The sequence below is a fragment of the Alosa pseudoharengus genome, unplaced genomic scaffold (assembly GCF_046254945.1).
Source record: "Alosa pseudoharengus isolate Yale_2024_CS ecotype anadromous, Long Island Sound unplaced genomic scaffold, YU_APseudo_1.1 YU_APseudo_1.1_scf_8, whole genome shotgun sequence".
NCBI classification, from domain to species: domain Eukaryota; kingdom Metazoa; phylum Chordata; class Actinopteri; order Clupeiformes; family Clupeidae; genus Alosa; species Alosa pseudoharengus.
The window spans coordinates 17,549,949-17,573,286 of NW_027468870.1; the positions used below are offsets into that span (position 1 = coordinate 17,549,949).

The window sequence follows — 23,338 nt, forward strand, 5'->3', positions numbered from 1 at the left end:
TGGAAAAAAGGCCTGCCACACTAAACTACCTCCTGCTAAGGTAAGTTTATCATGAGGTTATTTTCTGCGTCGAATCTCAAAGGAAGTCTTTAATTGTGTTCAGGGGGCTATTTGACCCTGGACAGATGCCGACGAAATACAAGCCTGTAGGAGACGGAACATTTCATGACCTGGTTTACAAAAAAAAAAAAAAACACACACAAGAACAACAACCATCACTGACAAGGATCCACGGGAGTCGAGACAGCAGCGTAATGAGAGGGGGATGCGGGGCGCTGAAGACCTGCAATCGAGCCCCTCCTCGCTCGGGATGACAGACACAGTGGGAATAGGGAGCGGTGTAATGAAGTACGTCCTAATAAACAGCTTGTGCTTGCCTAACAGGCTCAGTCAGAGCGCTACCACAGAGGGAGGGAGCGGTGTGTGTGTGTGGAAGTGTGTGTGTGTGTGTGTGTGTGTGTGAGTGTGTGTGTGTGGAAGTGTGTGTGTGTGTGTGTGTGAGTGTGTGTGTGTGGAGGGGGGGGGGGGGGGGGGGGAGGGTGGGGGGGTGCAACAACATGTTACAGTTCACACACTATTAGTCCCTCAGTACTGCATGCACCTAACAAGAGGAGACTGTGTAGCAGACAATGGGGCTGTAGAGTAGAGAAACACCGTTACAGCTGGCAGACCATCCAGGGTCTGTTCCGTATCCATGGTCTGCTCCGTATCCAGGGTCTGTTCCGTATCCATGGTCTGCTCCGTATCCAGGATCTATTCCGTAGCCATGGTATCCATCCATAGCCATGGTTGTTAGGTTTACTTCAGTGGAGGTAGGAGCTGCATGCCACAGTGGTTCAGGTGTATACTCGTGTAAGGGCTTATAAGGGTGCAGTTTTGACCTTGTTTCGAGATTCAGCTGCACCCCCCCCCCCCCTCCCACTCTCCCCCTGTTTCTCCTAGGCCCTCACCCATCCATTTCCCTTCCCTTCACCGCCCCATCCTAATTCAATTACCTCACACTGAGTGGTTCATGGACCCAGGCGTCACACCGCCACCTGAGTCAATTAAAACATGCACACACACATACACACACACAGACACACACGTACATGTGCGCTTGCACAAGCACACACACACACACACACACACACACACACACACACACACACCACAGCTGTTGTTAATATCTTATCTTTTACATAAAATCATAGTTTTCAATTACAGTACAGCGGCAATACATTTCATTCTTGTGGACACATATGTGGGTGGCAACGAGAGAGCGAGAGACAGACACAGACAGATGGACAGACAGACAGACAGCAACGAGACAGCGAGCGAGTGGCATAACCAGAGCATGCGTTTCTGCTCAGTAGTCCACCACTGGCAGATGATCCATCCCCATGATTTACCCAAAGCTGAAATGTTTTGCCAGCCATCTCCAAACATGTGGGGAGTTTGAACACATCCATCTCCTCCTCCGCTTACAGAGGAAGCCAAGAAGAGAGAGAGAGAGCGAGAGAGAGGGAGAGAGAGAAAGAAAGAAAGAAAGAAAGAAAGAAAGAAAGAGCCCTCAGTAGTCATCCGAATGCATTTCCTGCTGCCTGCTCCGGCTAACAGCCATTCCACATGCTGTGAGAGCACACAGACAAGGCCTGTCACCAGCCCAGAGACTTGCCTCTGCCCCAGCACAGAGGTGCATAAGGAGGAGGCATAATAATATGCTGGAATACATCAGAATGGGGGCAGTGGCCCCTCAAGAGCCAGAGGGCCCAAGGGACACGGAGAAGAGATGGAGGGGTGTGTGTGTGTGTGTGTGTGTGTGTGTGTGTGTGTGTGTGTGTGTGTGTGTGTGTGTGTGTGTGTGTGTGTGTGTGTCAGGGGGCGGGTGGTTGAACAGAGATGAAGAGGAAGAGGGAGGTGGGGTGGTGTTAGAGGGAGAGGGAGTGAGGGAGAGAGAAATTTGGAGAGAGCATTTTTAAATCATCCTTGGCAAACACTGCTGCTTTTTTCTCTCCTTAATGTGTTCCCATTCACGCACACAAATGCAGAGACTCACAGACACACACACACACACACACACACACACACACACACACACACACACACACACACAGACCTGACAAGTGAAGTGAAAAGTGACTCGAGTTCTCAAAGATGGTGACACTCAGACCTGTGAAACGTATTACTACAAAACTACTCAGACGAGCCAATTATATTTGAATAAAAAGGCAATTTGACTCTCGGGCAATGTAACAGTAATGCTCGGGGTACTACATCTTTTCATTGCTCATAGCCCGGCATTAACCAACGTTGCCAAGATTTAAATTCTACCAGCTGCGGTCGCAGGGCATAAATCTGTGTGTTTCTGGGCAACACCCTGGCTGCAGGCCGTGCCTGCGAAAACACACTAGTTTATTTTCTCCCGAGGTGCTGGGAGAGAGAAACCTTTCCCCCCTCTCATTGCTCTTGGATTTAGCTGCCCTGGGCCACTACACATCTCCAACACGGAGCCATAACAGGGACAATGTGTCAGCAACAGCCCTCCAACACGAAGGGTTGGCCTGGAACAATCACACAAGGCACACTGGCTCTAAGGTCCCTCTCAGGGCCTTGCATATAATAGATAGGCTTTTTGTCTGTCAAGATGGCACTTCAGGAACAAACTCAAGGTAGAATGACCAATGCTTGAACTTTTGTACAGTAATCTAAAGATGCGTCCTTTACTGTAGGTGTTCTGTTCTGCTGCTGAAGACATACAGCACTGAGGAGAAATTTTATAAAATGAAACAAGGGAAAATGAAAGTTCGATTTTCACTAGCTGGGCGTCCATCCAAGTTTTTAATGCAAACTTTGACCATTCAAACAGGAGATCCGGAGGGAAGACACTTGAAACTGGTTTTATCACATTAAATCATTAGTGGAGATTTTCTGATGAGTTTCCGTTAAACTTGCCCTGACCACCTCCAGATTTGAATTCACAGCTGTTCACAACTTCTCCCCCCATTAGGAGAGTGTCCATTTTGAATTCCTTACACAGCGACTGGAAACACACACCGGCTTACATTTTCTTTAGAAAAATGTTCATGAACGCACTTAAAATATGCAAATGAGTTGGATGGAGAGTCACTGAGCTATTGTGGCCACAAGCACGTCTTGAGAGATGTTTAACAATTTGAAGTCTCTCTGCCATTTGGTTCATGCTCGTAGATACTTCAGCTCCAGAGCATAATGTTTCCACACACTATGACAGACCGCAATTAACATGAAATACTGGGAAAAACATTTTATCCAAGATAGTCACATGCTAGTCCTCGATTACCCAGGACATTTACTGAACTCTGTGAGGGGAGGTCAAGTGAAAATCACAAACACATCGGGAAAGAACGGAAAAGACCAAGCGATGGAGCAGAAAAACGGAGAGCCCAGGAAGAGAAAGGGGGTTTCCGCAACGTTGTGTTAACATCGGCAACTGTTTCGGGTTGTTTTTAATTAAAAGCCACGAAAGCAGCAATGCGTATCAGCGAACAGATGTCAGGAGAGCTGGGTGGGAATTGTGCAGTAGCGATCAGAGCGCTTTATCGGATCAACGGGGTCTCCCCTGCACCACCTCTTGCCCATTAATGAGCTTCTTCCCAGAGAATTAACACACAAGAGCAAACATTTACTGTGCTTAAGGATATTAGTGTGTAGTATTAGAGTGTTTGTGTACTTGTGTACTGCTTGTGTGTACAGTTGTGTGTGTGAGTGAGTGTGTACATTTCTGAATGTGGGTGACTTAATAGCAGCATGCATGGAAAATGTAAAATCGATTTTTACCTTTGACTCTGACGGGGACGATCAACAGGGAATGGTACTTTTTTGGATAATGTTTTAGTAACACAAACCTCTCATGGTGGAAATGGAATGCTATTCTGGAATGGAACCTCTACGCAGATAAATCTGTGGTAGAGTCCCAAATCACCCAGATACATTTAAATCCTTTATGGTGACGTGAACCCAATGGGCTGATGAAAGCCTACCCTGAGAGAGCACCACAGACACTCATCCACTAAGGGTTCTTCAATTCCCTCAATCACTGACGGAGCACGCTGCCAGAGATGGTGAACGACAACATCCACTTTCTCATGATAGTACAGGAACAGTCAAGCCAAGGGGCATATACCAGGAACATAAGTTACAGAGTAGAGAGAGAAAAGAAAAGAAAAACCGCTGATGTTTCTGTGAGAAATTAGATCAGATAGCTCTCAAGGCGTACGCTGAAACGTGAGCTTCTTAGAATCCTACACACCAGCAGTTCAAACACTCGGGATCTCATCACATAAAACACTTTACAGGGGTTTCCGGACGCTATTAAAGATTTATAGAGCTGCTCCACTGGTGTCAAAAAGCCTTGTTCTCCTGTAGAGAGTATGCCAAAGGGCAGACCAAGACACTGCTAAGCCATTCAGGCCTGGGTAAAGCCACAGTTATTGTTCAATAATAAAAAAGTGTTAGGAAGCATTCAAAAAAGAGAAGAAGAAAAAAACGCTCCACCATTGGATTATCTGAGTGAGGCGTTAAGCATATGCAGAAACGACAGGGTGTCATATTTGATGTGTCAGTCATCGTAGCCTGCCAAACCTTATTAATGCAGATCATATATCACTCCATGACAGGTGAAAAATGCACCTAAATGAATAACTGCCATTACTGCCAAGAATCTGAAATAAATGCAGAGGGAAAAAGCTGAAAATTAATTGTGGGCAGAGACAGAAAGGGTATGTGTGTGTGAGTGTGTGTGTGTGTGTGTGTGGGGGGGGGATATTCGTCAATAGTGGAAATTTAAATCTAAAGAGACCCCGGTGTGAATAAAAGACTAGCCATGTAAAGAAAAACTCTAGCGAGGCATTCTAACTGAGCACCAGATCAATCAAGTGAGTGCGTACAGTAAGGCTTTAACATCTACTCGGCTTCATCTTCATTCTTCTGCTATTGACACACGTTCTGCTGTTTCTTTTTTTTTTTTAACAAGCTGGAGAGAGACAGTATATCAATAGATTCGGTTTCACAATGCCCTCCACAATGAAGTGTTTAATCAATTTTCTCGTTGCCTTCCCTGCGCTCCTTCAAAGCGTTCCCTAAGACAGCTCTGAGACCAGACAGTGAAACAAAATCCATGGGTTCAATAAGAATTCCACCAAAACACAAACTCTCTCACTAGAAGATGACCCCAATGAGATCAGGTTACTTGAAATCTCTATTAGGCTAAACAGGACCCCCAGTATTACATTATGCTTACTAGCTAAAACAGAGGGTTTGCCATTTTTACAGATAGATACTCTTCTAAGTATACTGGATCATATAAGCGAATACAGTCTGGACAAGCTTCAGCCCATGCAGACTGTCAGTGTTCTATTGTTTAGACCTGTCCAGTCTCATTAGATCAGTGGCTCCCTCATAACAGACTGTTGGCCAGGTGCCAGTTACCAGTTTGGGGTCAGGAGAAACCACAAAATAGGGCGTTATATGGCCACACAGACATCTCCAGACATCTATTAAGTCTTCATTACACTGAAAATCTGATCCAGTGCGAAGGAATGCAATAGCCAATTCACCAGCGCTATTATAAGCTAGTAATTCACATTCACAGTGTTTTCCTTTCATTAGTAGCCTATTTCTACTGTTTGTTTTACTATGCCCTAAGGCTGAGCAGAACAACACTTTTAAATATGATGAAAAGATCATATAACTAACCAACTGTATTTGGCCACAGCAACAGTTTTTGACAGGAAATGAACGATTATAACATTACTTTGGCAAAACTCTCAGACATTACATAAACATATTTGTGTGAACATAACTGAATTGCACCTATAAATAGTTGTAATATTTGGACAGCTCATTTGAGAGCAGCCTTGTATTGCCTACTCGTGCACCTGCAGTAAATTAGTATGTAAAACTTCAAGTGATAATTGCGTCAATAAAATAATCATGAATACTAACTCTAGTTTTAACAATTACCAAAAAGTAAAAAAATATAATCTTTTTATGGCCTAGTTTCTACATTACCAGTCCAAATTCAGCCTTTGGAGAGCACCAAGACAAAATTCTGCTTGACACTATGAGCTGTGGAGCTCTCGGGCCTCAATCGGACCAGGCCCACTAAGCCACTGCAGGGAGGCCGATCTGTGCCCTGCCGAGGGGGATCTTGAACAGCAACACGGCTGGGAGGAGACTCCGCTCACATGACTCATGACTGCAGCCCAGGTGTATGTCTGTTATTTACAAGCCATAGCGAGGCTCTTTAAAATACAATTATTATACCAGCCAGGGCTGTGTTTTTCCACTTGTTTGGTTATCTTGGCACAAGTCTGTGTATTGCAGATAAAAACAATGCTAAAGCTGAATACTGTAGAACACTCATTTTACCACCATCATATTGCCATAACCGCATGAGCCAGTCACGGACAAACAACTAATCAGAGTATTCAAAATAGACCCCCAGATGGTCTTCAACATTTAAAAGCTCAAAGATAAAGGAAACAACTATCTAGGCCATGACTTGTCATGCTGTCATGCATCTGATCACCTTCCCTGTTATCCTCTGAAGCAATGGGAAGTGGGAAGGTGGCTAGTTAAGGTCCATAGTCGATAATAAGTGTACCATGAACCTGTACAGTGATTCAGGAGGGCTTAAAAGGCTGTAGTGTTCTGTCCATAAGAGAGAGAAGGAAAAGGAGGCCATTAAGATGCAGATACTGGAGGCTTTTCACAGAAGAGGAGGACAGAATGATTCAGTAATTTCTGAGTGGTGTGACTCAGAGAGATGCTCAGACCCCCTGCCTCCCAAAATCCATGTCTAATAAACTCCTTTACTTTGACAGCTCAGTGCTGAGAGGATATGTGAGGCTGCACGCCTCGAGTGGAAACATTTGGATTTCAAAGCGCAGGCCAGAGACACCTTTCTGAATGTGAGATGACCTCTCAGCAAATTGACACCAAATTCTCTCACAAGTACAAATCATCACAGGTCTGTGGGAGAGTGAAGGAGAATGAAGGAGATAAAAAGAAAACAAAAATGCTAAAATGAGATTTTGAAACATAACAACATGGGGCAAAGAATCACAACTGTTAAGGTGGTTTATCTGTCTGTATGGTTTCTGTCTGGCTTCTGAAAGGACTGATATTCAGTATTCATTAGTGCTATCCAGATGCACTTTATATTAAGTGTCCTTAGAATATGCTTAATTTTCCTACTTCATTCCAACACTAACCCTTGCCATAACATTAAACCAAGGTATATCCTCTAAGAACATATCCTAATAGGACCAGTGCATTCATTAATTAACTAATAAAAAATAAATTCGATTTAGTCTATTATTGACATTGATTTTTTTTTTTATTCAGGCTACATGACTACAAGACTCTAAACTGTTCATTTTAATGTTGATGTAATGCTTATTGATGTCATTGCAAGTTGCTTAGGACAAAAGCATCTGCTAGAAACTATACACACAAACATAAACATGAACATAATTCCATACTACCTAGGGACACTTTTCACGGAGTGTGGTCTTCTCTTAGTTGACCGTTAAACCCCACAGCTCCCCAGCTGGCCTCGTCGTCTCCTTCTGGCTCCAAGGAATCACTTTATTGGTCCAATTAAGACCATAATCATTTGGACGAGAGAGAAATTCAAACACGTCGGCTGCCTTGTGGTAATAAAAGTAGGTGTTCTGACATCGGCCCTTTCTGCCCTGTGAGCTCCCTCAATGGGCCGTTGAGCGAGGTGGACGTGGCCGAGTGGAGCGCCATGGGTATAAGGACTCGGCGACCCGACCGCACAGCGGTGTCAAATGCGATGTCACCCTGAGATGTCTGCCCCGGGTTTGACAGCGTTAGCATTTCGCCGAGTGGGGAAAAGGCTTGAAATGCCTGACATGCTTGAAAGGAGGGGAGAAGGGGAGAAAGCGGGGGTGGAGAAAAACACACACACACACACACACACACACACACACACACACACACACACACACACACACTCGCTGCTGGTCTTTCCTCACAGCTTACTCAACACAATACAACAGCGTCTGTGAGCGAGATTACGTACTGAAGCAGAACGGAGGAGATTTGACAGCTCTACCATAACACTGCATAAATAACACTATAACAACAGCCTTACAGTCTCCATGAGCGCTGCAATCAGGGAGACTGTAAGCTTTACATACTACACTTTGCCAATACAGAAACATAGAGTGCAGTTACTAGTCCAGGAAGAGGTCATTTACCGTACATTAGACCTATATTCTAGCTCTGTATAGTCCAGTGACTCACAAGTGAAGCTATTAAATTAGTGAGTGGTATCCACACCATTCATTTACATTTATTTGGCACTTCATGCTAGTTAAAAAATCACTGTCATCCCTTTATTGTGACAAGGGCCTGTCAAGTCTGCTGTGTGATCACATTTGACTTATTACAAGCGACATACACAAGCTTCGAGATGAAAAGCAAAAGCCTGACATATCCAGTGGGCAGAAATCCACTAGACTATGCTCTATAGATCACATAAGCCTCTGTCACCATGTTGCTCTGACAAACTGGCCAAAATCAGAGCTGAAAGCCCAGCACAATGACAGCAATGTGGCTGGGAAGACCCACATACAGTAAGCAACAAACCCACATCTGTCGAAATCAAAACTCGCCACAACAAAAAGGTGCACGTCAACGCCAGGAAGCCATCTGAGGCACTCAAGAGAAAACAGCAGCTAAATCCAAACAAATGGCTAATTATTCACAGGCAGTCTCACAACGGCAGCACAAGACACTGCAATTAAGTGCTTCCACGCTTCGCGTTACAGAGCTCAAGGAGAAAGTAAATAAAAGTGAGCCTGGAGAGGCACTTACCTCCAAAGCTTCCAGCGTCATAAAACCGGAGATGGAGAAGCCGTCGATGATGTCCTCCTCGGCCGACGTGGACTCCTTCCTCTTCCTCCTGGGCGGCCGGGGGCGGGAGGAGGAGGGGGGAGGGTTGGTGCTGTTCTCCCCGTCCGAGTCGGACGAAAACCGCAGGACGGCTCCCCTCGCGTGGGCGCCGCTCCTCGGCATCCCGCCGCCGCCGCCTCCGCTCCTCCTCTCCCGGTCCCGCTCCGACCGGGACTTCCTCTTCTTGCGGATCCCGCTGGACCGAGCGACATCCATTTCCCCAGATCCTCGCAAAGGAAGCAAGGGCTTGACCAAACACTCCCCCCTGATCCACCTTTGTTTCCCCAGACTTTGAGGCAGGCAAGCCGTTGCAGCTCAGATAATCCTTCCACCAAAGAGAGCAGCAGATACAATAATCCCAAAGCTAAGTGTTGACGTTCCCAAGAAAGTAGTCCCACACAAAGATAGAAATGGTCCAAAAAACCTAGAACTTCATCATCAGTAATATTTTATGTGACATGAAGAACCACATGAAGCTCCTGGTTCATAACCGCCATGCATAAACCAATTCCACACTGTACACACACGCTGTCTTTTAGTAGGGATGAACACCAGGGGCCAACTCCAGACACAAAACAGACATCTCAGCTGGACCAAAAGAGCAGCTCACCCTTCACATCCATCCTTGGCAAATGGAACGCAAAAGGCCATGACATGCTCGTCTTCCAACCATCCCATCTCCTCCTTCACGTGTGGCATGTCATCGCTCCCCTCTCTCTTTCCTGGAAGTCAGAGAAATAAAAAAAAAGCACACATTTGAAACATGGTCACTACACAGCCTAGCAGCAGGAGAATGTGTTACAGTCTCAGTGGTGACCCTCTGACCCAACACACTTAGTGTAAAATATCAGACACATCTCATAAACACTGTCTCTATTTATTACTCCGAGAGAGAGATAACATTAGGGCTTTATTCAGCAGGCCCGCCCAGCCATCGGTAAGCTTATTTTGCATTTCTATTGGATTGTTTTACACAAGATAATCCTACGGCCTTTGGCTGCTCTTAATCCTTCTCCCGAAGTCTCTCCCATTCTGCTGAACACACTCTCCCACAGCAGTTTTATCAATGCCTGCCCCACTGTTTTGCTTTTCAAACCACATGTAAACTACTGTGTCCCCAAAGTCATTCATCATTACTATTATGAATTGAGCAAAGTGTAATGAAAGTTGGAATTTCAATCTTAGGAATAGCTGCATGGTGATGTAAGATAACAAATAACATGTACAAATAACAGTTCAGCAGAAGTGCCATTTCACCAAATATTCACAGAAATCAATGCAAAACTGAGACTCAGGACTCCATCTGCTGTATAGCACTGTGACAAGTTGCTTGTTAGCAAGGGCATGACAGCACCATGGTTACCACTGTCCTGTGTCTTGTGCACACTGTGCCCCATAATGCATCCAGTTGATTTGCACATACTTTGCCTTCTAGCACTAAGCGGTGGCTCAAATTGTGGACAGAAATACTATCCATGTCTGAAGCATGCAGCAAAGCAAGGCTCCACACAGTCCTTTGAATCCTCATCTGCTGTCAATCATGATGTGGCTTTACCACACACACACACACACACACACACACACACTTCAGCAGAAATCCAGGCAAACAAAAACCTCATTTCGCTGGATAGTTTCACAAGCTAAAGCCTCCTTGAAAATGCAGATGTGATGAACCACTAATGAGATACCTAACAGCATTCTGTTGTGACCAGAGGCGAGTTGGCCAAAAATTCACTCCAAGCTAATAGTCACTTCCACATTAGAATAACATACTGTAGTCCTGCTGACAAGCTGTTTTATTTATTTATATTTGTTTGTCTGATGTTTGAACTTGTGGATGCCCTTCAGGACACAAAAGGAAACCAGACAGCAGTCTGGCTACTATCTCTTTCCAGTAGTAAAACACAATCACTCTAGTCACTTTCACATGTTCCTTGTCAAATTATGTTAACCCACAACAGCCTCTGCGGAGGGGTCATTCTTCAAAAGCCAAATTCTGAACTTGACTAACTCTGTTTTGCAGTAGTTATGAGCTTACATCCCCTTAGTGTCAGACTGTTACATATTTTAGAGCAAACTTCTGTCATCTACTGTTCTGTCATAAATCTGTGGCTGGCCTGTCAATCAAACCTGTGAAGCACCTTTTAATTAAAGCTGTCCACATTTCGGGGGGAACAAAGAACTGGTTATTAATATCGGTCATCTCAGATAACTCAGATTCAATATGACAACTGTCAGAACAGACGACAGGATGCCAATACTGGGTTCAGATTCATGGTTCATACGTGTCCCTAAACATTTCATCACTCTTCGGGAACGGCGCTGATCATACCACGCATTATGGGAACACACCTTCCTCCATCACCGCACATGCCCAACAACATTACATCATAGCTTGCCACACCATCAACTCCCAGCTTTTGTTGATCTGAGAACTTCTCACACTAAAATGACGTAGTTAAACATGACTAGCATGTACTGATATGAGCATCGCTCGCCAGCACCTTTAAGTGATAATATGCAAATCACTATAACGCAGTCACTCGAGAATTCACGTAATTGTATTAGGACGCATTTTTAAAAATACATTTAAACACGGTTAAACACAACTTCATTATTGCAGTAGACTAGTCTTTGAAAGCAAATTTGGCTCCTTAACGTCAAGAACCGTCTGCCTGGTCCAGTACAGTACCCTAACCTGATGCCCCGTACCAGCAATCCTCTGTAATGTCACACACGCAAAACAGCTCCAGCAAATCGTTTAAACATGTTTCCCTACATGCCTTCCTTTAGTCATTCTACATGTATACTACACTCTCCTTAGCTGTCTTCGTTGAGTCCTTTTTGTCTCTCCCTCTTTCTCTCACTCTGTCCCTCTCTCTCCCTCTCCCTCTCTTCTCTGTCAGTAAATCTCACGCACCGTAGCCAGTCCAGCCCACAACAGCGACTGGCACTGCCTCCTGCTCCGCGTTATCTCCACAAACACACAAAGCGAGTCTTTTCTCCTCCAAGACACGTCATGCAAAACCAAGAAATGCAAACCCTTGTAAGTAGAGGACCATCCAGACAAGTCGTTGGCATTCGGAAAAGCAGCGTTCTTTACAGCGAAAAACAAAATGGAAAAATTCTACAAACAAATAAATCCTGCAAGGAGGCGAAGCGGTTCCTCTCCCCTGTCCGTGCTTCAGGATCCCGGAGTGGGGACCGGGCGCATTGATACACCAATGCCGCAGTGCCGCTTTACAGGCTATGCACTTCCTCGGCGCAAGTAGTGCTGCTCCTGGAATGCGATACTGTTTCACCACTTTGAAAGGTTCAACAAAACCTCTTCACCGGAATTACAGCATTACAAGATTATATCCTCTCAGGTAAATATGTTGCTAGTCCACTGAATAGCTCGTGTAAAATGTGCGCATTGTTATTATTGCCGAAGTATATACTGTAACTACCTTTGAGTTTATTTAGTACACTTGTCTATTACAAATCTTTTATTTCAGAATCAGAATCATTCTGAAATAAACTAGCCTTACAAATCGTTTATTTAGGTATTATTACACCGTCATAAATTGAAACATTTAGGTTAAAACTGAAACTAACAATGAACTCCATTAATCTCTAGTAGGCTATTTCAGTACAATGAAAATGAAAAAGTTGAGATGTGAAGACATCCTTGTAATTCAAGGATTTACAGTAGGCCTACATTTTTTTTATATAGCTCGAAGTTCACAATGCCGCAGACTCATTTACTAGACAGAATGGACAGCTCTCTCAACCTGTTCTGAAAATGGAGCTGGGTTTTCTCTAAGAACTGTGTGACAAACCATTTTACTTGATTAAAAAGTTTAGTTGGCCCTCACTGGCTGAGAAGGATGCTACGTGCTGGCTTTTGTTTTTATAACAGAGATAGGCCAACTGACAGGCTCTGGGATCATATCACACAAAATCCATCTGAGGATGGAGGAATACATTTGGAGAGGAAAACTATCCATGTTTAAAATACTCCCAGCGGTTTTCATCCACAACACTGATAGTGAGAGAGTCAGAGGCATATCCTTTGGTATTGTCATCGATCAGTGCCCTGCATGGTTATCTCAAATAATCCAAGCAGACAGTTCTTTGATACTTGCATCCCAGCAACCCTGCACGGCTTCGTGGATCACATCTGCAGGGGTCACACTAGTGAGCAAAGCTCATGGTCACTGGGGGAGATCCCTCATTCGGAGTCCACTGTTTCTTTCTGCTGGCCACTAACCAAAGGGAATATGGATTTTCCAGGGCTATCTAAGTTGTTGTGGCTGAGGTAATTCATTCCACAAATATGTTGATGTCTACAGGGAGAGCACATTTATGCTAAGCTAGCAGTTATTTAAGATCGAGACGATATAGTGTATCATTTGTGCATAATGGTCCAGTGGATTCATGCCTATTACTAAGGTGCATTTCTGAACCAGATAAGCACATAGTCTACAATTAATATGTGTTTTAAGGCTGAGTCTAAAGAGTCTGAGTCTTGATTGTTAAGGATCAGGTTGTCTTGTTCAGATTTCCAGTAAATGTTATACAATTATGCTCTGTCGTGAGTGTGAAAGTTTAATTTGGTCATAGATTACAGTCTTTATCATAATGGATAGCTAACGATTTTACTCTTGTTTGAGTATGTAATGTGTGTTAATGCATACCTTAAATGGCAATTACACATCTGCAGAAAGCTTGGAATGATCTCATTGGATGTTGTCATTGGATGATATAATTACTGTGCCTTATGTCAAGCCTGGCATATGAACGCCAAATCACCTGTCACTCATGTACACAGAGCAGACAGTGTGTGATGAACACAATGCTTTTTAGATTGACATGCTCAGCTGTCAATCCACCAGTCTAAGAGCACAAATTTAATAATGTATACCCATATAATCACAGCTGAGTGCATGGTGACAGCCTATCATTGTGTTTGTGTGGCTGGCTAAGTGTGTGTATTTCTGTGCACTGTGATTTTGCAAACAGGCGAGAGATCAGGTGTATTTTTAGCTTTTTAGCTTGGTGCATCACTGTCTCTATGGTACACCACACAGAGGACTGGAGGGCCTTTATACCCTAAGCGCTTGGCAAGGGAGACCCTTGAAGGGGAGCATTTAGGAGACATAACATCACTGTGTTCGGTGGTGGTGGGTGGAGAGAGTGGAGATGGGTGGAGAGACTCACAAGGTAATTTTCTTTTGATCTGAATACTATTAATTGACCAAGAGTGCACAAGTGTACATTTAAGAGACATAACATTACTATGTTCGGTGGTGGTGGCTCTGCAGTAGAGGTCTTGGGGTGGGGGATGGGTGGAGAGACTCACAATGTCGTTGCCATTTCATCTGAATGCTTTTATAATTCACCAAGAGTCTAAATTCTGTCTGTCTAAATTACATGTTTAGATTCTTGATTTGTGGTGTGTTTTTTTTTACTCCAGGAGACTTTTTTGGCATGTGTGAATTAACCATAAGTGTGTGTTGATGAATGAGAGAGTTTTATTTGTGAACATTGCTGTGAAATGACTCAATGACAATGACTCGTTGATTAAGACCAATAAAATAATTAGCCTTTGGGGGGAGTTTTGTTCACTGTATTTCATCAGTGGGAAATGCTTTGCAAAAATTAAGCTGAAAGTGATTCTGTTGCTCAAACTGAATTCTGTTAAGATACAGATGCCTTTTTACTCTTCACTCCTGGTAAAATAGGTCTAGCTTTAGAGCATACACCTACCTGACCCATATTTTATCCTCTAATAGGCCCATTTTTTTCTTTCCTGTGCAGGGCACTCTGAATGGAGGATGCGCCGACAGCTAATTTATTCTGTCAAACATTTCTTCATTAAAATGTGTCAAACCCGCCGTTCTGCTGACCTTAGATGTATTGTATTATCAAATTTGATTAAGCAGAAGGTATACTGGCTCTCAGGGCTTCCTTTGGGTTTCTGCAGTGAGCAGCTTCTCTTGGGGATCTAGTTTTGCTGTTCCTCAACAAACACTGTTACTCTTCTAGCACAACCTTGACCACGTGTGTGCCTTGTATACAAATATCACAGCTTCCATTCATTACGATAATTTACTATCATGAGAGACATGTTTGTTTCAGAAGAATTATAACAGAATGAGAGACATGTTTGTTTCAGTAGAATTATAACAGAAATGTTTTTAGTTACATTGAGCACACTGCCCCCTGATTCCCAAAGCACACAAAACCTTCAGATATACATGCATACAAATGATCATAGCTTCAAGACCAATTACAGAGTATAGTACACAGGGGAAAATATGAAGGAAGGCAAGGATGAAGGGGGAAAACTTATGTTATATGATTTCATGAAAGATGTCTGTGTGATGTTTCAAATATTGAATAAAACTGGGATGTTGTTTATCACCTTTCCTCACACCCCTTGTCTGTCTTGTCTATTTTCTTGATATCTTTTGTTCTCTGAAATCATGTCTTAAAGGAAGCCATTTTTTGCTGTTCATCATGCGGTGGGAAAGGCAATGCAATTCAAATAGCTGGCAGCAGACTGCAAAACTGCTCAGAACAAAGACAAAATAGAGGATTGTCTTTCTCGCTCGCCTTAATTTGTATGTTTTGCAGGATGGCTTTTATTATTTATGAATGAGTTCACATTTGTGTGCTTGTACTCCGAATTATTTAGACTGTGACAGAAACCTGTGCCAAGGGGCCTGAGTCTGTTTTGCCTTTAGAGTCTAATCAGCTCATCTAGCCCATCAAATAGCCGCCCTCTCCCTGCTTGCCTTTTTTCCCCCCTCCTCGGGTGACTTGATTCAGTGGCTTACCGAACATCTCAATTCCTATCAGGGCCGACCGCAGTGCTGTTGTTGGAGTGGTGTTCAGAATCAGTAAAAAGGAGGCAATTGTGGCAAACATTGTTGGACAAACAATCTCACGCCAGCTTGTAATGTTAAAGTGAATGGCACAATAATGTTAGAGGGAGTGCCACAATATTGGGTCCTGCTGGCTGTGTGTGTTTTTTTTACATTAATTAGCTTGGCTGGAATGTGGTATCCTTCATGCATGCCCAATGGGATGATGACCTCTCTGTCAGTAAGGAATCCATAATTAAAAAAAAAAAAAAAAATCTGCACTCATCGGAACAGCTTTAAATAATGTCCTGTCCTCTCGGGTTTGTTTTGCAGTCACTGTTGAACATTCAATAACTGTGAAATATCCACAGTGTGCAAATACAACATAAAAAGATGATATCATCCTCATTACACCACAGTGCACCCAAATGACATATAGCATTGTGCCTTACTCAGGTGATATTAATGGGCAGAGTAAGGCCATTTCCTGATATTAATATATGGGGCCTGTCAGAAACCTCTTTGCTCATGTTATTTCCACTGGCACACCCAATCAATCACGTCTGCATTGAGAGACCGCCTGTCTGCATTCATAAAGCTGCTACAGATATAGCCAGATATAGTCTCCAATGCTCCCAGATGAATGTGTAGCGCGCTCTGTTTAATCATTCATTTATCAAGCATTTAAGATCAAGGCTGAAACCCACATTAAGAAAAAAAAAGCAGATCAATCTGTCAATAATGTGTCTTTGTTTGGAGGTCATGGAGCCAACAACAGTTCAATAGTCAGATTCCTCTGAATTGGTTATAAAGCTTGGTTCCACCCAGTCAGAGCCAACCAGAGCCTCAACAGGTTGCTGGGGCAGTCTTTTATTATCTAGATTCACACAAAATATCTAGATCTCTAATCTGAATTTTAAACATGTAGATCCAAACCTGACATCCATTTCATCTTTGCAGTGATGAAAAGAAAAGCTGTTGTAGGTGAAATCAGGTTGTCTGTAATGTGGGTATATAAAAGCCTTCAAAAGCATTAGCTGTCTGTACTAAAGGGACGCTGTCTGGAAAGGTCCTACGTGGGAACTTTTAGATGTTTAAGGATTCTTATCCTACTCTTGGTTATGAATCGTTTCTCATTAGACATTTGCTTTTATGAATACAAATGAACACACTCACATTTTGAAAATGTGTGTGTATGTGGACATGAACTTTTTCTGTCCGCACTGAGAATTGTTTTTTATTTCCAAAAACGATCAGTCGGTAATACAGGACTGTGTACTTCAAAAACAGCAGGTACAGAGCACTCACACTCCAAGCAGCACACTTACTTTTTTCCATTTAAACATCTGCCTCGATCTATCATAGCAAGAGTAAACTTGGAGAGCATCCAAGGGAAAGCTAAACTGCACAACTGAAACAACACAGACAGACAGACCTTTCCTTGATTTTTTTGCTCCTCAGCTTATTTCTAAACAAATATGAAATACAGCACATACATACCTCCACCAGACATTGTGTAGTTGATGGTTGACTTGTAGCCTAATGTATCATGCATGTGCAGTAGAATCTGTGTAGTATTTGCACACATTTATTTTTTACCATATGATTTAAAACAAATACAGTATGTCTTGCATACATAAAAATGCAGTGATTTTCCAGAAATGAAGAACCATGGTCCAAATGAAACAATTATGAGGTAATATGCCCTAAGGTATTCCTGGACCAAGATGTTGTTTAAACACATGCAATAGCTTTTAGACTAACTTTTGTACCTTCACAACATGGCTGCAATCTGGGAACAGAATAGATCAGGAGGTCAGGCTCAACACTGACTATAATTCCTTTCAAGGCCTCTTTCCATGGTCATTGGTTTTCATCCATTTGACTCACTGATGTCTGTACCCTATCCCCCAGGGGGCTTTCTCCTCCCTATAAAGCCTCTCTAGGGATCTTTTACATACTTCATTTTAGGTCACTGATGGCCACGCACTGGCCTTCTTCTTGTCTTTGGTTTGTAAGCTCAGCCGCATGTTGGCTCTGGCCTTGGTCCTGAAGCCAGCTCTCACAAGGTCTTTGGAGGGGTCCAACTTCCTAGTGAAATTGATCCTTGTATCTCTCAGCAAGCCTCAAGAGTCACTGATTCCAACATAGCTACTCTTTGATGTATCAGTATTTTTTTTTTATTATTTGAAAATCTGGAATTAAGTTGAGGGGGGATAATAAATGGAGTTGTGTAACATTACAGTGAAGATCGTTCTCAGATGAACCATAATGGTGCTCTTGCGAGCCATTCATCACCGCATAAAATCTCTGCTTACCTCATCTCCTGTGTCAGCTCTCTCCCATCAGCGCTTTGGCAGCACTTTGGACTTCTGAGATATTCTGGACACACACACAGGAAACCGGTCGTCATCAGCACCCCAGACGTCTACGGTTTCTCGCAAAAGATAGCCAGAGGCGAGACATCCAAAGGGAACAGATCCCTGTCATTGCACTGTGGCCTGAAGGAACACTTAAGCTTTAGACCCAATGAATGTATGTGGACCACTTCTACAACCCTGTTCTATCATATAGATACACCAGAATTAAGTCAAGTCAATCAATCAATCAAGACGCACGAGATCAATAGTCAGAATCACAAATGCATTATAATATGAACGAAACTTGAAAAAAAGAGTGGCCAGCAGACATCCGCAAGTCAAATAGTTTTGTGTAGCAAAGTGTTTGGTCATGAGCACAGGCTGAGGCAGGGGGTGGCGTGGAAGGGCTCTGTAGTGATTGGTCAGTGCCCTGGCCACCGCAGGAATCCTGGGTATCCAATCTCTTTTCTATCAGCGAGCCCCAAGCCTCCTCCTCATCCTCCTCGTATGTGATCCTCATCGCTTTATTTCTGACTCTACCCAAAGCACAGCTTTCTCACTGGTGTGTAGGGTTTAAGTCCAGGTCCATTCAAAACAGACAGCCTTATCAGGAGACGAGGAGGATAAACCGGGATAGGTTGGTGGGGATTCCAGAGATAACCTGGAAGCGCTTTCTCAGTGCTATCGAATAGCAGTCAATGCAGACCCTCTGCTCCCCAATTTAATGGGAATTCCATTAAGATGGAGCATGTGTGCTGGTGTGTGTGTGTGTGTGTGTGTCTGCAAGATGGGGAAGTGGAGAATCTAGATACATGGGCATGTCCATGAAGACGTCAGTAAACACGTGTATAGACACACAAACATGCTCATGTGCGCACACACACACACACACACACACACACACACACACACACACACACACACACACACAAACACATGCAGTGTTGTCCTCCCTGACCATACACAACTGTCACATCACTAAAAGTGTGATACTAGAAGGAGATATCATTCTCTCATATTAGTCTCCTTCACATTCTATGCATGCACTGTGTTTGCACATGGTTACACACACACACACACACACACACACACACACACACACACACACACACACAAATGTATGACAAATGCACTCACATGCACAAAACCAGCCTTCCCAAACCCGACTAATTGTTCCTTTTATGAAGCAAAATGAGAACAGTATATCTCATTGTGCAGGCAAAGAGAGAGGGGGTTGGCGGAAGGGGAGGACGAGGGTATGTGTGTGTGTGGGGGGGGGGGTCCTTGGTGGAGTCTAAAGGATATTTTCCAATTACTCAACCCTCGCTCTCTGACATCCCACAGGGCACGCTCTGGAGAGAAGGACTGGACAAGACAGAGAGAAAAAGACAGAGAGACAGGGAAAGAGAGATAGGTGAAGAATTTTTTTTTTTAATATTAGGAGGCTGTTTTTGCTAAATGGCCCTTGTTGTACACACATAGACACACACACACAAACAAACACACAAGTAGACACACAAAAAAAGATTACTGACTGATGGAATTAATACATCTCTAACATGGCCTAAAAACACAATATGAACACTCTACTTCATTTTCATAGTGATATAGATATGAGATAAATCAAGTTTGTGTGTGTGTGTGTGTGTGTGTGTGTGTGTGTGTGTATGATTACATTAATACACAGGATTAGATGTTAAAATCCCTTGTGCCAAAATCCAAGGTAAAAACACATTCAGAAGCCCCTGCTCAAGTTTAACTTTAAAAAGCACACTACCCACAAATCCGCCAACAAATGGTCACAAACACAATACAAATGGCCCATCCAACAGCAGTATATAGTATGCGGCATGTCATTGGGGTCATCAAGTGGGCACCCTCATTCACCGATGTTTCGTTAAGTTAGGCCCATGACACCTCATGAAGGCTTAACAGTGAAACCAGCGTCCTGGAGACACTCCCCTCCATGCCAGGCGCGCCTGCAGGTGTACGTCCGTACGCACTGTGCGTACCATCAGGCTACTCAACAATGACAGAACATTTCCCTTGTGTGTGTGTAATGTGTATTCTCACCAAATTGGCCCATCATACCTTCCTAACTATGTACAGTATCCCATTAGCTGCATGCCATCAGGCTATTTACAATTTCTATTACGTAACTTAGTGAACACGTTATCAAAATTAACGCACACACATTTTGTTTGAGCAGGAGACAGAATAGCCTACGCACGCAACTAGGCTACTTGTTGTTGTTTCTTTTACTCGGCTATCAGCACACAATGTTGAGCTAATTCACTAACTCAATATTCATCATGGATATCACAAGTTTAAACAACGAAAACAGAAAGTATGGAGACAGCAAAGCTAGAGAAGTTATTCCAGATGGGTAAGAACAAGGTAGGCAATTGGTGTGCTTGGCAGAACGTTAAACTGCATTACAGCTGTTTAAAGCCAGACGTGACATAGCCTACGCTAGAACAAACAAGGTAACTTTAGCCTGTAGGCCTATAGGGCTGTATCGAGTTGTCCAAATGGATAGGTCATTGTAGACGTTGTTGTTGTATTATTGCATGTGGATGTTGTCATGCTATGTAGGCTACTTTTTTGCTGACCAATGCACGGGGCTAAAACCAGGAAACGGACAAATATTATCCACGCGTGAAATTCTTTTTCGCGGGGGGCTTGATGGGCGTACCATAGCATTAATTCCTGCAGGCGCCCCTGCTCCATGCTGCCACCATATTACCACATTGATACCAATACCCAAAATACTCTTAACCAGCCCAGGCATGGTCAAGGTTGGCTAGATTGGTCCGTCCCGTTGATGTGGACTGAACCATAGCCATAAAAACCCTGGCCAACCAACCAGCAACCTATAGGCACAGCCCATCACAAACACAAAACAAATTAGCCAGTTAGCTTAGGCCCCATCACAAACACAAAACAAACTAGAATGTAATGCCAGAGGAATTACAATAGTGGATGGAAATCTGCTGGCTTAATGTTGGTGGGGAAATTCCTTGAAAAAAAAAAAAAATATTAAATCACTTAATCTTTGAGTTCATACAAACCCTCGTACCAAAAGACCTTGTGTGTCAAGGCGTTCTTGAGATATAACACTCAAGGTGTTTTTGACCTTGACATTTGACCTTTGACCTCCAACATCAATTCACTTTTTTCATCAATTCACATCTTTGAATCCATACAAATACTCATACCAAATTTCAGGCATGTATGTCAAGGCATTCTTGAGATATCGCACTCGGGACACACGGGAAACACTTAAACAGGATGTGTAGTTTTAGGGAGCACCAGATTGTATGCATTTGCAGCTGAGACAGTTGATTTCACAGGTGACACCTGTGTCAGTGTTCTAATTAGCCCGGGAACTACTCTGGGAGCTTAACAAGCGCAGCTGGCTTTAGGCCATTATGACATCACAGCTTTTGAAGTCTAAGGGGGAAAAATGAGCTTTTTAACATTCATTTTTAATCCCCTATTTCTCAAAAAGTATAAACTTTTTTAAAAATCTGAAAAAAGAACTCTCTTGCCCCACTCCAGACCTTCACAACAGTTATTTCAACATGTCTGTACTGTACGTTAAGTGGTTAGAGTCGCATTCATTCTTGAAAAGGTAAAAAGAAAAAAAGGTTATAATAATAACTAGAAAAGCATTTCCTGAAGGAAATACAGTGCATGAAAATGCAAAAATATGATGAGTTCATATGGTTAAATTATTTGCTTGGTAACTAAGGTTTACTATAGTTGGAATGACTGAACAGTTAAATAGGTTGATCATTGAAATGGTTAAATTATTTAGGCAGATAGTTGACGATAACTAATAGTTGGAATGGCTCCAATGTTTGCTAGCAGTTATGTTAACAAAGATAATAATGCTAACCAAGTAACCTTGCTAACTAGCATGCTAACAATGTTAAAATGTTAACTATGCTAATCATATGACTTAGCTAACCTAGCTAATCATTGTTATTAGTTATGATAACTATGCTAATTAACATGCTAACATGCTAATTGTGTTAACCATGTGACTTAGCTAACTTCGCTAAACATTTTTAACAGTTATGCTAACTATGCTAACTAGCATGTTAACATGCTAGCATGCTAACTATGCTAACCATGTGACTTAGCTAACTTAGCTAATCATTTTCAGCAGTTTTGCTAAAAATGCTAACTAGCATGTTAACATGCTAGCATGCTAACTATGCTAACCATGTGACTTAGCTAACTTAGCTAATCATTTTTAGCAGTTTTGCAAAAAATGCTAACTAGCATGCTAACATGCTAGTATGCTAACATGCTAGCATGCTAACTATGGTAACCATGCTAACTAGCTACAGTGGGTAGGAGTCATAGTTGATGACAAGTAAAAGTTACAATGGCTGAACAGTTAAAAAGTTCAGTAGTTTAAAGGGGTGGTTCAGGATTTTGGACATAGGACCTCATTTCCAAGTAAGCAAGTGTGATATTTATCAGTGGAGACCGTTTTCAACACGTTTCATTCAGTCCTTCTAATTGCAGAGTTCGCAGGTGCTAGGCTAGCGCAAGTCAACGGTATGTGCTAGCCTGCCACTAAAAACAGTCTTACCCACTCCATAGTACACCCGAGGCAAATAAATTATAACGCCAGACTATCGATGTAAATGTCTGTATTGATAGTGTTATTTCTAACGTTATTCTATCCTTGCATTTCAACGATCGCATTACATTTTGAGGGACTAGTTTCTTAGCAGCGGTGGACAGTGTTGGGAGTAATGCGTTACAAAAGTAATGTAATTACTGTAATATATTGCTGTTTGCGGTAACGCGGTAATGTAAGGCATTACAAAAAAAAAATTGGGTAATATTTACTCGGTACAAACTTCAGAAACGCGAGTTACAATGCATTTTAACCCAAAATTAAGCGCTTGTTTTGTTTTGATACATATTCGCAAACACCACCCCGAGAACAACAGACGAGAAAAAATCCGCGCAAAATAGTAGAACGTATCTCCTGATACTGGTTGAAGATGACTGTGGCTGCAGCAGACTCAAAGTCAGACTCTATTTGCGGGATGGACATAAGCCTACGCTTATTATTTTTAGCTTGTCAGAGACAAGGATATGAAGAACATAATAGTTAGTGCACTTTGTGTGCGAAACGGAAAGATCTCACTATGCCTC

The 23,338-nt window shown here is 42.8% G+C and overlaps 1 protein-coding gene across 1 annotated transcript in view; it reads right to left on the bottom strand.

The window, feature by feature from the left end:
* auts2a (activator of transcription and developmental regulator AUTS2 a) overlaps nucleotides 1-9,707 on the bottom strand; it is a 328,394-nt gene extending 318,687 nt beyond the window's left edge. Inside the window, exon 1 of the mRNA XM_076274904.1 lies at nucleotides 8,869-9,707. Coding sequence (XP_076131019.1) covers nucleotides 8,869-9,162 — 294 coding nt within the window. The 5' untranslated portion in view covers nucleotides 9,163-9,707. The remainder of the gene's footprint in view (nucleotides 1-8,868) is intronic.
* Between the last annotated feature and the right edge of the window lie 13,631 nt (nucleotides 9,708-23,338).